Consider the following 16,743-nt stretch of genomic DNA (forward strand, 5'->3'; position numbering starts at 1 on the left):
GGTTTTACATCTTATATAAGCATATAGAGTAAAACAGTAGAGTTGGACCTTAGAGCTGGAAATTTGAAATTTTGCTCAGTTTTCTTTTTTCCAATTTTCTATCTGATAAGTAGAAAATATAAGTATTCTTTTAAATTTCCATTTTATATAAATATATATATATATGAAGGGGGTTAGGTGTGAGATCTTGAAATTAACACTGGCTATTCCATTCTGCTATATATAAAAATTGCAATTTGCAAAGGAAAATGAAATGTCAACAGAATAAAGATATCACCTTCTGTTGGTTAGTAATTATCTTCAAGATAATTAGAGTTGGTAGGAAATAATAATATTTGGCTGTTTGAGGTATGCAATTATATGCATTTCTACATGCTGGCTTCCAAATCCACCTGTGTTTTTTTTTAATCGATTGTCATTAGTATTTGAATCAAAATATCATAATTCTTGAAACAATTTCCTTGACAATAAATTGAAACTATCAGTCATATGTTTGTGTTTTCTTATATTAATTTTGGCATCTTAGAATGATAAAAGAAAAAAAATTATTAAAAAAGATTTAAATTCAATAATATGGATAACAAAATGTAACACAGCATTTTGTGCAACATTGGCAGAATGTGGTACAGAAGCCTGATGTAGTAGTTAGAGTTATCCCATATTCTCACATGCTATGTTTATGCCAGGCTGCCCTTTCCCACCAGGAAGCATATCAACCTTTTATTTCCTCTCAACTTTGTCTTAATTTAAATGTATTTTTAATTTTTTATACTCATTTGGAATTAATTTAATTTAAAATTATTATATATATTAAATTATAATTATTTACTTAATAATTTTTAGAACCGTATAATTTTAAATTTTTTTTTCTATTAGAGTATAGTAGGAAATATAGTATAAGAAGAAAAATGAAGTAGTTGAATCATAAGTTGGTTGACTAATACATTTTGAATAATTAATTTTGTGTTGTCCATTTGCTATATAACAAAACAAATCAATCAATATTTAAATAATTTCTCTCCCTTCAGTTCATCTATCTCTATCTCTTAATTTTTTTTCATTAATCCGACATAATTTTATTATTTAAATTTAATTTAATTTCAAACGCACCGATTTAGTTTGATAATAAATGTAGAAATTTGAACTCTTTTAATTTCTAATTTTTTAAAAACAAAATTCAATTTTATTTCCTTTAAGTGTATGTGACTTGTTATTTATTTTTATTATTAAAGGTCAAGTCTTTAGCCAGCTTTATCACTAGAATTTGTCTTAGTTTCAAGCCTCTAGCCAGCTCATTCCACCATAGTCCCAACCCACCTCCATTTTATTTTTAATTGTAACTCAATTAAAAAATAAATAAATAATATTATATTAAAATTTTATTAAATGAGATCGAAAATTGAATTCTTACCGTGATGAAATGGTTTCAATTTTATTAAAACAAATAAAATTATTAATGATCACACCTCTTCAATCTACATATAAATATGATTAATCCCTTCTCCTCCCCTCCGCCCCATCCCACCACCAGAGAACCAACATGTCCACCACTTCTGTCTCCCTCTCTCTCACCACCCTTCTTCTCTTCCTCCTCCTCTCTCTCCGTACCCAAGCTCAGACCTCTTCAGCCCCAGCTCCATCACCCTCTGGCCCTGTCAACCTCACCGGAATTCTTGACAAAAATGGCCAGTTCACCACATTTATTCGGCTTCTGACATCGACCCAAGTTGCAAACCAAGTCGAAAACCAGCTCAACAGCTCCACTGAGGGCATGACGGTTCTTGCTCCCACGGATAATGCTTTCAACAACCTCAAAGCCGGTGCCCTAAATGACCTCAGTATTCAGCAACAAGTCCAACTAGTTCTGTATCACATTTTACCAAAATTCTACACTTTGAGCAATCTTTTACTAGTTAGCAACCCAGTTAGAACTCAGGCCACCGGCCAAGACGGTGGCGTTTTTGGTCTGAACTTTACAGGCCAAGGCAACCAAGTTAATGTGTCAAGTGGTGTTGTTGAGACTCAAATCAACAATGCTTTAAGGCAAAATTTTCCTTTAGCAGTCTACCAAGTTGACAAGGTGATGTTGCCTGAGGAGTTGTTTGGAGTCAAGGCACCAACGGCAGCTCCGGCACCACCGGCCAAGACTTCGTCTGGTGGGTCAACGAACTCAACGGTGGTGGCTTCACAGCCTGCAGCGTCCGACGACAACTCTGGTGGACAGAGTAAAAATGTGGCGTTGGGATTTGTTCTTGGGCTAGGATTGGCATGCATGGGAGTACTTCTTGCTTAAGAAATCTTTGTTGAACAAAGTGATTTGCTTATGAATTTGATTTCTTTCTCAATCCTCTTCTGGGATTTGCTGTAGAATTCATATTCTTGCGTGTAATTTTTTTTTTTTTTTTTGTAATTTTTGGTTCAATAATTTTTTTTCCTCATTTGATCATTATTTATTTGCTTTATTCTTTGTCATTTTGTATTATAAATAGCTATTTTACTTGCTTTTTTATTTGATATATATGGTAATTTTTTTTCCTTTTACGTCTTGATGATTTCCTTATTCAATATAATAATTGTAATTTTGGACTAATTATTAAATATTTTCATTTAAAAAATTGGTGAAAATAAATATTTAATTGGAGATAAATTTGATTTTCACGTAAGTATACATTTTGTCAAGATTGAGATTTAGAGGATTGATCCAAAACTTACAAAATTGGATAAAATTATTAATTGACATAAATGTTTTTTAGTCCAGTTAGCCTTAGTTAAATTATTGATTTATAGTGATTTTATCATGATAAATTATGAAAGTATATTTGTTAAACGCCATTTGATATTAAATATAGAATTTAAAAAAAAAGTTTTTCAAACAAATATTATTTTAAATAATATTAAAAAATAATGTGCAAAATTTAATTTATCATTTTAATATTTTTTTATAATTAAAATATGTTAAACTTTAATGATAAATTAACTTTAAATATTTTATAATTAATATATTAAAAATGAGATTTTTTAGCAATATCTCAACAATAATATTAAAGTAAATATGTGTTTTATTTGGTAATATTAGTTATTTTAATATATTTATAATTAATTTTATTAAAACACTCGTATTTGATATTAATTTAAAAATTATTGTCAAAACCGATAAAAGTGATTTACTTAAATTATTTAGAAAAAGTTTAATTTACACGTAAATATATATTTAATTAATCAAAATATATTATTTTTTTTGAAAGTAATCAAAATATATTATATATGGTAAATTCATGATAATTTTTATTTAATGATTTATAATTAAATTAATCAAAATATATTATACATGTTAAATTCATGGTAATTTCTATTTAATGATTTATAATTAATTAAATATTTATATAATTTGATTGGGATAAGAATTTCTCTTATTTCAAATAATTAATGGATTGCCAAAGCCGTGTAAATTACCAACAATTGATATGCTCAGTATGAACTTTTTTTTTTTTTTTCAATTTATATTTCTTAATTTACGCGAATTCAGAGTCCCGGCTAATTTTTAAAATACCCTTCCGGAGATCTGTCTGAACGTGGCCACCTCATCTGTTTAACAACTTCTTTGCCAAATCAGTAAGATCTCACATCTCAGCAGCTGTAATTTTAGATTAATTTATCTATTAATTCTCACTTCAAAATTTCGAGTTAATTGTTAAATATTTTAAATAATCAGATTTAATTGACATTATTATTTATAAATTTTAACATTTTCTTTCCTTTTATTATTATTAAGTTGGTTCCATTTGAGATCCATGGGCCACTTTATGAAGCCCAAAAACTCGCTAAAAACCGCTGGCTCTCTCACCGTAGGAAGCCCGATACTATTTCGTTTTCTCGTTCGAAGCTATAAACCCTAAACCCCTTCTCTTTCTCTCAGAGCAGAAGGCTGCAAGGTATGCACATATGTTTCTCTCTTTCCTCTTGTTTTGCAGTTCTCATTTTCTTTTTAAATTTTGTTTATGATGTCATTTTCTGTTTGATGCCTGAGAAAGTTCTTTGGAAAGGGGAGAAATCAACATTCTGGGTCTAAGATTTTGGTTCCAGGTGGCTTAATTTGAGTTTGGTTCTTTTCATTTGTTGAATATTAAAACAACTTACATCTGTATAAGTATTTTGCTTCACTTTCTCAGCAACCAAATGTGGATGATCTTTTCTCGATTCATTTCTATTTTATTGTGAAAAATGTTGAAGTTGAGTTTTCATTTGAGTCACAGAGTATGTCTTTTATGACCTTAATTCCGTTCAATTTCTTCGTTGGTGTGTGCCTAGAGAAAAATGTATTCATGATTGGGTTTTTTCTTTTATTGTTGTATTCTAGAGCATTTTTTATGACCACTGGAAGGTTAATGGACAAATAGGAAATGTTTGGTTTTTCAGTTGAAGGCATTTTGATGCTACATATGATAAAGAAATGCGCAAAATTTGCTTCGTTTTCTGAGAGAGAGAGAGAGTTAGTTGTCTCTTATGTCTCGTTCTCATAAACTATAACAGAGAATAGAAGTGTCAATTTAAAAGGCTGTGAACTCTTAAAAAAAATAGTTATAGAAAAAGTAGTAAGAGAAGGCTGAAAGTAGATTTCACTGTTGTTAGAATCTTACTATGATTGGAATCTATTTGCCACCATATCCATTCGAATCTATGATCCTCTATTCGAATCTTCCCCTTTTGGATTTGAATCTTCCGATTCTATATTTGAATCTTCTGATTTATTTGAATCTTCCAATTCTATATTCGAATTCTGGATTTGAATCTTATGATTCTCGATTCAAGTTTACATCCCCACAGTTTGCATTTATGAGGCAAGTTGCAAATGTACCTAAATTGTGACCAAGTCTAAAGAATCGATAATGAATAAGGTGAATCAACATGAGACAACTGAGTTTTCACTCTATTCAAGGGATTATTCTTCTAAAAGGTTGTTAATTTCAGAATTCATTCATTTTTGCTATGAAAGGTGCACATAAAACTTTTCCTTAGCTATTTTTCTTCCATCATCCATTCTTTTCCCTCTCTCTCCTTTTTCTTTCTCTTTTTTTTTTTATTTAATTCATTTACTCCTCTAATTACAGTTATCAAGTTATGACATTTTATATTAGTATATTTTAGTCTTTTAATATAACCTGCTATACTTTTTTTTATTTAATCATCTGATAAAATTTAAATGAGAGTTTCAATACATACATAATGATAATCACTGTGTACAATTTAAGAGTTTTATAATTTATAATATAAAATTGTATAACATAATAAGAATATATTATTCTATTATAAAACATATTTTTAGTTAGACAAATGATAATCTATATTTATTAAAATATGAGTATGATATTTTTATACTTGTTTTTAGAACAATTATTATTTTTAATTAATTTTTAATTTTTTTTTAATCTTACGACTCAATTCTCGATTCCCGATTCACAAAATGAAGATTTTGATTTGACAAGTATGAGATTTCCCCTTGTTTCAACAGATATTAAGTTTGAGTCAAGAGTAGGTAAAATTTTGCAATTTTAGATGTAATGAGTTTCCTCTAGCTAGCTAATATTTCATTACTAGCAGAGTTGTGGGGTTCTTTACATGGAATTGAAAATTTTACTTAAATAGTTCCTTTTGATGAAGTTAGTTAAAGTTACCGTTATGCATACTTTGATCGGAAATTTATATGTGCTTCCCATAATTGGTTTTCTTTCTAAAAAGTCTGATCTGCCTATCCATGAAATAACTTATGTTTCTTCTCACATGCTTGTTATCATAGCTCAAGTTGTTGCTGGACATTTTAGACATTGTTGAGTATTTGCCTTTAATAGTTTATCCTATTAACAACAAAATGTTATTCTCAGCTTTTGGAAAAAATGAATTTCAACAATGTCAAAGTTCCTAAGGTGCCAGGTGGTGGTGCAGCCTCCACTTTAATTAAGATTGGTCTTGTTGGTGGTATTGGCCTGTATGCAGCTGCTAACAGTCTCTACAATGTTGATGGAGGGCATCGAGCCATTGTGTTCAATCGTATTGTTGGTGTCAAAGACAAGGTTGTTACTCTATTATAATTCATATTAGAATTTGTGAACAAGCTCATATCCAATAAAACTTTGACATCAAATCTGACTTCCTTCTCATACATGGTTTTTGTGTTGGAAATGTATTTATTTTTCCTTTCTCATATTTTTCTCGTATCTTATTTATTCTAAGAACTTGTTAATTCTTAAGCATGCTTATCTTATTTTTTTCTTCTGGCTATGTTCACTACACTTTTTTTTATGTTATATACTTTATTTATCATTTCATGAAATGCAAAGAAATATGTTAGCAGGAACTAATTTAAGAAGTTTAACCTGATCCAAATAAATTGATTTGTGGCCTGATGTTGAATATGTATAGTTTCTTATGTGTAGTTTCTGTGCAACTGTGCCATTAATTACCCCAAAATTTCTTCTTCTGACCCCACTTTTCAATCAACCATCCTTAAAAAGTGCTTATTAGACTACAATAATTTAAAAAATAAGAACAAAAGAACATCAAAGTCTCTATGTTCATGTTCTAATTTACCAATGAGTATCTTTAAGCTTTTATTGTTGTTGAGTGGATGATACCTTGTTTTAATCATTTATTTGGTATTTGATACGTGACAGCTACCAGCTCCCAGGCATTCTTCCAACTACTAATTATTTCTTTTGTCTTGTGTTTGTATCATTATATATTCTTTTGTGGCACTTTAATTCTTCTTGCCTCTCATGCATGACCCAAGAGTGTTGGTAGTTTTTCATTGATTGTAATTGGGAGAGATGCTCTGATTACTAGAAGGCAGATTTTCTGTGCTTGATTGAAATTTGCAGTGTTGTTTTTCAACTTGTCCTGGATAATAATGTTCCTTTCTTCCCATCTTTAGATTTTGTATTCTATTCCGCTATTTTTTTTTTCAAATTTACACAGTTCTTTTAATAGAACCGGAAAAAACACCTTATGATTTACTTGACAAAGCACCTTACAATTTAATAGCACAGAGTTTTTTCTGAGTTTTGGTGTTTAGTAAGATAATGTATTTGTTGAGTGTGCAGGTTTACCCTGAGGGGACACACCTCATCATTCCTTGGTTTGAACGCCCAGTCATTTATGATGTTCGAGCACGACCTCATCTGGTAGAGAGTACTTCTGGGAGTCGTGATCTCCAAATGGTAACTTTAGTGGGCCTTTACTGTTTTCTATATATATGCTCTAGTGCATAGGTAAAAAATTCTCATTTATGAGATTTTTTCTGTTGATGCACTTAAAAACTTGATTGAAGTATTTCAATTTCGTAACATCAGCTAGACCTTTTTTGTCCCAATTAGTTGTTCCCAGGTTTATATGGGGCCATATTTTGCTCTATTGTTTTTCTTCCTTTTTTTTTTTCCCTTTTTCCCCACCAGTGATGTTTGAAAAATGTACCCCAAGAAGTTTCTCCAACGTCCATTTCTTCCGTCTCTCCTTTTGTTCCTTCGCCAGATCCTGATAAGTTGCTTTTCATGCAGATTCTAATCCCACACTATTCATGAATTTATACCATCATATATTGTTTTTCTCCTCCTCGTGCATGATTGCATATCTTAGATGTGATCCCTTGTCCTCTTGGCCGTACTTAGATTTTTTCTCATTCAATGTTCCACTTTGCGTTTTCACTTTCGAATTTATTTTCTGGGTATTAGGACCAGGCAAGGATGTTGTCCCGTTGATTTGTGTATGATGGATATATTTTCCATTGTTACTCATTTTTCTGTTCTCAAGCTTTGTACGTATTTAAGTCCAGGTATTTGAGACATTCAATCTTAAAATTGCTGTACAGGTTAAGATTGGGCTTCGGGTTCTTACTCGTCCTGTGGCAGGCCAATTACCTACAATTTATCGAACCCTTGGTGAAAACTACAATGAAAGAGTTCTGCCATCGATCATTCATGAAACGCTGAAAGCTGTCGTTGCACAGTATAATGCCAGCCAGCTAATTACGCAGAGAGAGGTAATTAGTTCAAATGATTTGGATATGTGCAATTAAAATCTTTCCTTCCATTCACACCATTGTCTAAAAGCAAGGTGGGTTAAATTTGTATAAAATCTTTGTGATTCACATAGTAATACACACACACACATATACATACATATATGTTAAAATTTATTTTTTAATAATTTTTTAAATGCATAAAAGAATTATAATAAAAACATTTTTACTAATTTTATAATATTTATTTGATATCATATTAGCTAAACTTTAGTTCGACCTCAATTGAATTTTGAACCCTTAACCATTTTCTTTCATCGAATAGACTTGGTTTACTAACGTCAATTTTGCAGGCTGTTAGCAGAGAAATACGGAAGATTTTGACAGAAAGGGCATCCAATTTTAACATTGCACTTGATGATGTGTCCATTACTAGCCTGACTTTTGGGAAAGAATTTACCGCTGCAATTGAAGCCAAACAGGTAGCTGCACAAGAAGCTGAAAGGGCTAAATTTATTGTGGAAAAAGCTGAACAAGACAAGAAAAGTGCTATTATCAGAGCAGAGGTGAGAAGAAATACTTGCTTGTCATCTAGTTTAATTATGAGATGTGGCATGGAGAATAAACAAATCTTCCAGCTTTATCCTTGGGATTGGCCCAGAAAATTTGTTTCATGTGGGAGGGAGGAGAGTAAAGAAATAATCTCGTGCTTTATTTGCTTTGCTTGATAATTAACCTTTGAATTCACGACCTCATAAAAAATATTTCTGCCTGTTTGTGATTGACAGGGAGAAGCTACAAGTGCTCAGCTGATAGGTCAGGCTATTGCCAACAACCCTGCATTTATCACCCTTAGGAAGATTGAAGCTGCAAGAGAAATTGCACATACAATCTCAAATTCTGCCAACAAGGTTTTCCTTAATTCAGATGATTTGCTACTGAACCTTCAAAAGATGGAGTTGGCAGTTCATGGGAAGAAGTAGGGCATCTCTCTGGTGGGCGTTCTTGGTACATACAGTCAGAGTATTCTTGAATCAATTTCAGTTTACGTCTCTGGCGGATCTTTCCGGTGCACACTGGTTTGTTGTATTCAGATGATTCTTAATAATTTTGAAATACTCAACAATGGAGTTGAATGCTGATAGATACTTTGTTGGATATGAAACATAGGACTTTAATCGAATCAAACTGAGTTAGTTAAGCATTTGATATCAAACAGAATTAGGCCAAGTTTGGTTTGAACTTGTAGTAGAAGGAAGCTTCCTTATGAACAGAACCAGAAATTCTAGATTTGGATAATCTTGCAACTCTTTCAAGTTGTGCATGAATCGTATGCATGTGAGAGAGATTAGATGCGACGACGTCATTTTATGATGAAATTAGAGATTAATAATATAAATGTAGGGTTAGATGACGCAAGAATGTGATGGAAGGTGGCTGGATTTTTTCATGCAGTAACGTCTGCATTCAATTTGATTACTTGTATTCGTCGACCTTTTTGACATATCAACTACTAAGCTTACTGCTTTGCCTTTGATATTTTAACCATTTTTGGTTGCACATGATGCATCTTCAACAACCATTTTTTCTTTGTAATCTTTAAATTCTATAAATTCCAAATATTTCTAAAAATAATCACATTCTATTATAGTTTTAATTTATTTTTAGGATAATAAGTAAATAATTTTTTTTTATATATTTTTTGACGTATTAGATAGTCTAACAATATATTTCAAATTCAATAGAGTTAATCTTTTAATTTTAAATATAATATCCATCCATTTCATAATTTTTATTTATTTATTTTTTAAATTATCGTAATATATAAATTTATTATTATAATCTTATTTAATTTTATTTTATTTTTAAAATAACTGTTCATTAATTTTTTTTAAATAAGTATTTAAAATATTTTTAATATTTAATAAAATTTAATATTGTTAAAATAAATATAATTAAAAAGTTAATAATAAAATTACTTTTTTAAATATATATATATAAATAAAATAACAAAAATTATGGACAGATCTATCCATTCACAAATATATCTTTCATATTAAAATGCATGTATAATATTATTATTCTTAATTAAATTATTTTTTTAATCTTTGAATTTGACACAATTAATTATTTAACTTTTAAATAATAAATAAATAATATCCACAAAATTTTAATTTAATTGGTGGGTAGAATTTTCAAAATTGCTTAGGCCAGCTTCCATAAAAGATGAGTGGATGACGTCATTAAAACGTAATCACGCGGGGTGAGGGATGTTCCAGGTGACGTGGCAGATATTAGAGGTCACTGTTCTGACATATTATCGCTCGAAGCTAACACCAGTTCCACGTGGCGGGCCCAGAGGTGACATCACGCACACACGCTTCATGATGGCCGGTGAGATTAAAAATTTTGTGTGGATTACGTAGTCCACTGTCCGCCGTCCGCCAGCTCTCAGCGGCTGTTTTGTTGGGTTATGATAGCGTAACAGTACCACACGGTTTTCGTCTCTACAACGCTAAATTCTACTCATAGTCATCCTTTAAGATTCTTATACGATAATTTACAAATTTTGTATCATTTAAATTACAACAAAAAGTTTAATTTAATTACAAATTATATATATACATAATGTAAAATAGAAAAACTAAAGCTTATTTAAAGAAAATTAATACTTCTAAATTTTCAAAAACGGAAGGATAATTTTAAAATAAAATAATCTTAAAAATTACAGATAAAATAGAAAATATAATATTTTATAAAATTACAATAATTTTATTTATATTAAAACTTTTGATAATTAAAACAATGTAATTTAATTTAAAAATAAAAATTTAATTAATAAATATATATTGATATAAAAACTTGACTTAGTTGTGATTCCGGGACAGAATTATGTGGTAAAAATTTAATAAGTTAATATACAGTCCACCCATGAAAAGAAAGGAAGAATCGAATACTGTAGCACTTGATTTTTTATCATTTTTTTTTTTAAAAATTGAGTTTTCACATAAAGTTACCATTAGTAGATATGATATAGCACATCCTGATTACACCTATAATTGCAGGATTCTCTGTTAATTAGTCGATACCAGCCGAATTTTCAGAAAATACTATAATTAACTTCATCTTCTTATAGTATTAATAATAATGATCGTAGAGATAAAAGTACGCAATTTTTACACAACTACTCTTAAATTTTAAGCATTATATTACACTCGTCATTCTCTTCAGTTTACTGACTTGAGCATTGGAGTGACTGTTACAGGTGCTAACCACCTTACGTTTTCTTCCTTAAAGGTTGACCAATCGCAATACTGTAACGACCCTAAAATGGACCGTCACCGGCGCTAGGATTCAGGTCGGCTTAAGGCCGCCAGAACCCGTAGCAAGCCTGCTATACTCTCTGTGTACCTGTAAACCTCATACATGATCATACATTTTCTGTGAAAATAAAACTCTTTTCTGAACCAAGGCTTAACCTGTGCATGCACTAGCTCTGTACTCTGTACTCATGTACTCTGTACTCTGTATCCCTGACTAGAGCTGGCTCTAGATGGGTTAACTCATACCTGTTAAGCCTGGTTTTCACATACAAGAAAACATATATACATATACAGATCATGTACAAAACATACTTCACTAGGTCAAGCAACAACTATTACATCGCTTTATTATTACATGTCCACTCTAAACTATTACAACTCTCTTTACTCTTTCTGTACTCTGCTGGACTGTCCCTGTACACTGTACACTGAACCTGCAAAACTGGGGTTAAGGGAGTGGGATGAGCTCTATAGCCCAGTGAGTAGAACAGTAAAACATCTCAGTAAAATATGATCTCATGGAATGCACCATATCACAGACAAGCCACATCAAGAGTAAACCTGTCACCACATAGTCCCAGTAACTCTGTGCCAGGGCGTAGAATCGAGCACCTGGTCTTCCTGTCATATATGTATATGTGTATATAACACCTGTGAACTTACCATTGCCAGGGCGTAGTCAAAGGCTCCTGGACTTTACTATATACCTGCCAGGGCGTAGTCAAAGGCTCCTGGTCTTTGCTATACGTGCCAGGGCGTAGTCAAAGGCTCATGGACTTCCTGTCTGAGACTATTGGATCATTCAGCATTCACTCACATCACCAAATAACAATGCAATGCAACATAGTCGTGAATACTAATGCAATCAACCTATGGCATAAACATGATGCATGAGATATGCTAAAAACAGGTTGTGGTTCCATTAAAAGTCATAAGTTTAGTTCCACTCACCTCTGGCTAACTGGACTGACTGACTCTGCAGGTTTACCTCTGGAGCAGTACTCACTGCTGCTCTCTCTGGTTCCTCTGGTCTGTAACACATAAAGAGTCAAATGAGGGACCAAACTAACTTATCAATACCTCTATTACACTCCCCAAGAACTCACTTAACTAGCCATGCAAAGCATGCAAAAGAAAAGCTGGACAGAACACTTTCGGCGGCAGGTTTGGCGGCCGAATGTCCTCTCCAGAGACGAAACTCAAGCACCTTCGGCGGCACCTTCGGCGGCCGAATCCCCCAAACAGAGCCGAACATGCAAAAACACTCGGGGGCAAGCTGTGGCAACCAAGTCACCATGCAGGAGGTTCGGCGGCCGAATGAACTTTCGGCTGCCGAACCTGAGTTCATCCAGAACTCAGTTTCAACGGCAAACCATCTTCTCCTTCCCCTCAAGCTCTCAAAACATGCATATCTCATCTACTCAACATACATATACTCATGTATATGATCACAGGGGTCCAAAACTATCTAATACCCCAAACAACAAATCAAACATAACACAGAAACATATATTCATGCATATATCCGCAAACCTCCCGTTGAAAACCTAAACATGCATCGCTCTCTTCACAACTCCCATAAAACCTTCAGAAAACATATAAAAACATAGGCAACACATCACTTACCTCCTGGTGAGTGATCTCAACAAAGGAAAACGGATCAACTCTCTTCACCCTCACTAACTCTCCAAAGCTCACTTTTTGCTTCAAAACCTTCACAACTTGGTAAATGAGCAAACTCCTGCATGAGCTGCTCAAAACACTTGCAGATGAGTCATAGAAGACGTGGCTCATTCATGGCAAGAATCTGAGGCCAACATCTGGCAAAAGCCATGACTCAGCTCACTAGCCAACTCATCGTCGGCTGCCCAATCACAGGCAAGACCATGCAACATTCGGAGGCCGAACTTCCCTTCGGAAGCCAAACACTTTCGGCGGCCGAACACACTTTCGGCGGCCGAACTTGGCTCAACTGCATTAGGTCATTTCAACTCAAAACTCACTTCCCTTAACCTTAAAACATCTCATAACCCTTAGAAAACACAACGCCTACCCTTATATAGAATCCCAACACCCCGGATTCCACCAGACATTAGGAATTCCGGTGCCGGATTCTAGCCGGGTGTTACATTCTCCCCTCCTTAAGAACATTCGTCCTCGAATGTTCCTAAAACACACAAAAACAAAACACAAGGAGAAAACGAACCTCAAAACAAATATGGATACTGCTGGAGCATAGACTCCCGCGTCTCCCATGTGCACTCTTCGAGATTATGGTGGTTCCATAAAACTTTCACCATCGGAATCTCCTTGTTCCTTAGCTGTCTGATCTGCGTGTCCAGAATCCATACTGGCTGCTCTATATAGGTGAGATCTGTATGAATCTCCACCTCAGGCTCACTCAGAACCTGATTCGGATCTGACACAAACTGTCGTAGCATAGAAACATGAAATACCGGGTGAATCCTCTCCATAGAAGCAGGTAAATCCAGCTTATACGACACATTTCCGATCCTCTGCAACACCTCAAAGGGTCCAATGTACCGTGGAGCTAATTTACCTTTCTTTCCAAAACGAACCACTCCTTTCATTGGAGACACTTTCAGCAATACCCAATTACCCTCTTGAAACTCTAACTGCTTTCTGCGAACGTCTGCATAACTTTTTTGTCTACTCTGCGCTGTTCTGATTCTCTCTCTAATCATGGGTACCATTCTACTGGTAATGTCTACTAATTCTGGCCCTGCAAGCGCCTTCTCTCCTACCTCTTCCCAGCAAACAGGGGATCTGCACTTCCTCCCATATAATGCTTCATAAGGAGCCATCCCAATGCTAGCATGATGACTGTTATTGTAGGCAAACTCCACCAAAGGTAGATGCTGCCTCCAAGAACCGCCAAAGTCTAACACACATAGTCGAAGCATATCCTCTATGGTCTGGATGGTCCTTTCTGACTGTCCATCAGTCTGTGGGTGGAAAGCAGTACTAAAATCCAATCTCGTACCCATCGCACTTTGCAGACTCCGCCAAAAGCGGGAGGTAAACTGAGGTCCTCTGTCTGAAACTATAAACACTGGAACTCCATGTAATCTCACTATCTCATCCAGATAGACCTGTGCCAACTTATCCACAGAATAGTTACTCCGTACTGGAAGAAAATGAGCAGATTTCGTGAGTCTGTCCACAATCACCCATATCGAGTCTATCCTGTTGGACGCTACTGGTAAACCCACTACAAAATCCATGGCTATGTTCTCCCATTTCCACTCTGGAATCGGTAATGGGTTAAGCATTCCGGCTGGTTTCTGATGCTCTAATTTCACCCTCTGACACACCTCACAGGCTGTCACAAACTGCGCCACTTCTTTCTTCATGGCTGGCCACCAATAGACCCTTTTCAGATCCTGATACATCTTGGTAGCTCCTGGGTGAACACTATACTTCGCATTATGAGCTTCCCTCATAATGTCTTCCTTCACACTGCCCCTATCTGGTACACAAAGTCGACTCCCATAGCGAAGGATCCCTTTGCTATCAAATCTGTACTCTGCACTGTTGCCTGACTGCACAGTCCTGGCAATTTTTAGCAACTCAGGGTCCTCATGTTGTCTCTGAGCGATCTGCTCCAGAAACACAGGTGTCACCCTCATCTGTGCTATCACCGCACCTGTACCAGACAACTCTAGTTGTAATCCCTCGTCAAAGAGCTTATAAAGCTCCATCACAACTGGTCTCCGCTCTGCTGCTATATGGGATAAACTGCCTAATGACTTCCGGCTTAGGGCGTCTGCGACAACATTCGCCTTACCCGGATGATACTGGATTTTACAATCATAATCACTGAGCAATTCGACCCACCTTCTTTGCCGCAAATTCAGCTCTCTCTGACTTAAGATGTACTGTAAACTCTTGTGATCAGTGAAGATTTCGCATTTAACCCCGTAGAGGTAATGCCGCCACATCTTAAGTGCAAAGATAACTGCTGCCATCTCGAGGTCATGGGTAGGGTAATTCAACTCGTGCTTCTTCAACTGTCTAGAAGCATAAGCGATTACTCTATCACTCTGCATCAATACACAACCCAATCCCACTCGAGATGCATCGCAGAACACTGTGAAATCCTCATTACTGACAGGCAGAGCTAACACTGGTGCTGTTGTCAATCTCCTCTTGAGCTCCTCAAAGCTCTCTTCACACTGGTCTGACCAGATAAACTTCTGGTTCTTCTGAGTCAATTTGGTCATAGGAGCTGCTATCTTTGAGAAGTTCTGAACGAACCTCCTGTAGTAACCTGCCAGTCCCAGAAAGCTTTTAATCTCAGTCACTGTCGTGGGTCTGGGCCAGTTAGCTACAGCCTCTATCTTCTTGGGGTCTACCTCAATACCCTCTGCTGATACTACATGTCCCAAGAAGGCAATGCTCCATAACCAAAACTCACACTTCGAGAACTTGGCATATAAACCATGCTCTCTCAGTGTCTGCAACACGATCCTCAGATGCTGGGCATGCTCCTCTGCATCTCTGGAATACACTAAGATATCATCGATAAACACAATGACAAAGTGATCCAGAAACTCACTGAATACCCTGTTCATGAGATCCATAAATGCTGCAGGGGCGTTAGTCAACCCGAACGGCATCACTAAGAACTCATAATGCCCATATCTGGTCCGGAAAGCTGTCTTAGGCATATCTGCCTCTCTGACTCTCAACTGATGATACCCAGATCTCAGATCTATTTTCGAGAAACAACCTGCTCCAGCTAGCTGGTCAAATAGATCATCAATCCTAGGTAGAGGATACCTATTCTTGATAGTGACCTTGTTCAACTGTCTGTAGTCGATACAAAGTCTGAGGGATCCATCCTTCTTTCTGACAAAGAGCACTGGAGCACCCCAAGGTGAGGTACTAGGGCGGATGAAACCCTTATCTACCAAGTCCTGTAACTGGTCTTTCAACTCTGTTAACTCAGCTGACGCCATCCTGTAGGGAGGAATAGAGATAGGTCTGGTACCTGGCAGTAATTCAATTTCAAACCCTATCTCCCTATCAGGTGGTAGTCCTGGCAAATCGTCTGGGAAAACATCGAGAAACTCTCGGACTACTGGTACTGTGGCTGGTTCCCTCACCTGACTGTCTAGCTCTCTCACATGAGCTAGAAACCCCTGACAACCCCTCCTAAGCAAACGACGAGCCTGAAGGGCTGAAATCATACCTCTGGGTGTACCTCTCCTGTCTCCTTTGAAGACACACTCTGACCCATCCTGGTCTCTGAGACTCACTAACTTCTCTCGACAGTCCAACGTAGCACTATATGTAGATAACCAATCCATCCCTAGAATGACATCAAAATCCGTCAAATCTAGAACCACAAGGTCAGCTGGAAGGTATCTACCCTCGATAAACACTGGA

At 35.2% G+C, this 16,743-nt stretch overlaps 2 protein-coding genes across 3 annotated transcripts; both read left to right on the forward strand.

The window, feature by feature from the left end:
* Positions 1-1,492: 1,492 nt before the first annotated feature.
* LOC110629516 (fasciclin-like arabinogalactan protein 9) lies at positions 1,493-2,406 on the forward strand. The gene has a single exon (XM_021776522.2). It carries the CDS (start codon positions 1,541-1,543, stop codon positions 2,291-2,293), a length of 753 nt encoding a protein of 250 aa, XP_021632214.1. The 5' UTR covers positions 1,493-1,540; the 3' UTR covers positions 2,294-2,406.
* A 1,398-nt stretch (positions 2,407-3,804) lies between these two features.
* Positions 3,805-9,307, forward strand: LOC110630359 (prohibitin-1, mitochondrial). 2 transcript variants are annotated; one of them, XM_021777814.2, is made up of 6 exons: positions 3,805-3,932; positions 5,880-6,068; positions 7,095-7,211; positions 7,859-8,029; positions 8,362-8,574; positions 8,797-9,307. In XM_021777814.2, exons 2-6 carry the CDS (start codon positions 5,892-5,894, stop codon positions 8,989-8,991), a joined length of 873 nt encoding a protein of 290 aa, XP_021633506.1. In that variant the 5' UTR covers positions 3,805-3,932; positions 5,880-5,891; the 3' UTR covers positions 8,992-9,307. The 2 variants fall into 2 exon arrangements, with proteins under 2 accessions (XP_021633506.1, XP_021633507.1); XM_021777815.2 differs by lacking the exon at positions 3,805-3,932 and adding an exon at positions 4,060-4,083.
* The last annotated feature ends 7,436 nt before the right edge of the window (positions 9,308-16,743 follow it).

This window comes from Manihot esculenta, chromosome 13, assembly GCF_001659605.2.
Source record: "Manihot esculenta cultivar AM560-2 chromosome 13, M.esculenta_v8, whole genome shotgun sequence".
Classification (NCBI taxonomy): Eukaryota; Viridiplantae; Streptophyta; class Magnoliopsida; order Malpighiales; family Euphorbiaceae; genus Manihot; species Manihot esculenta.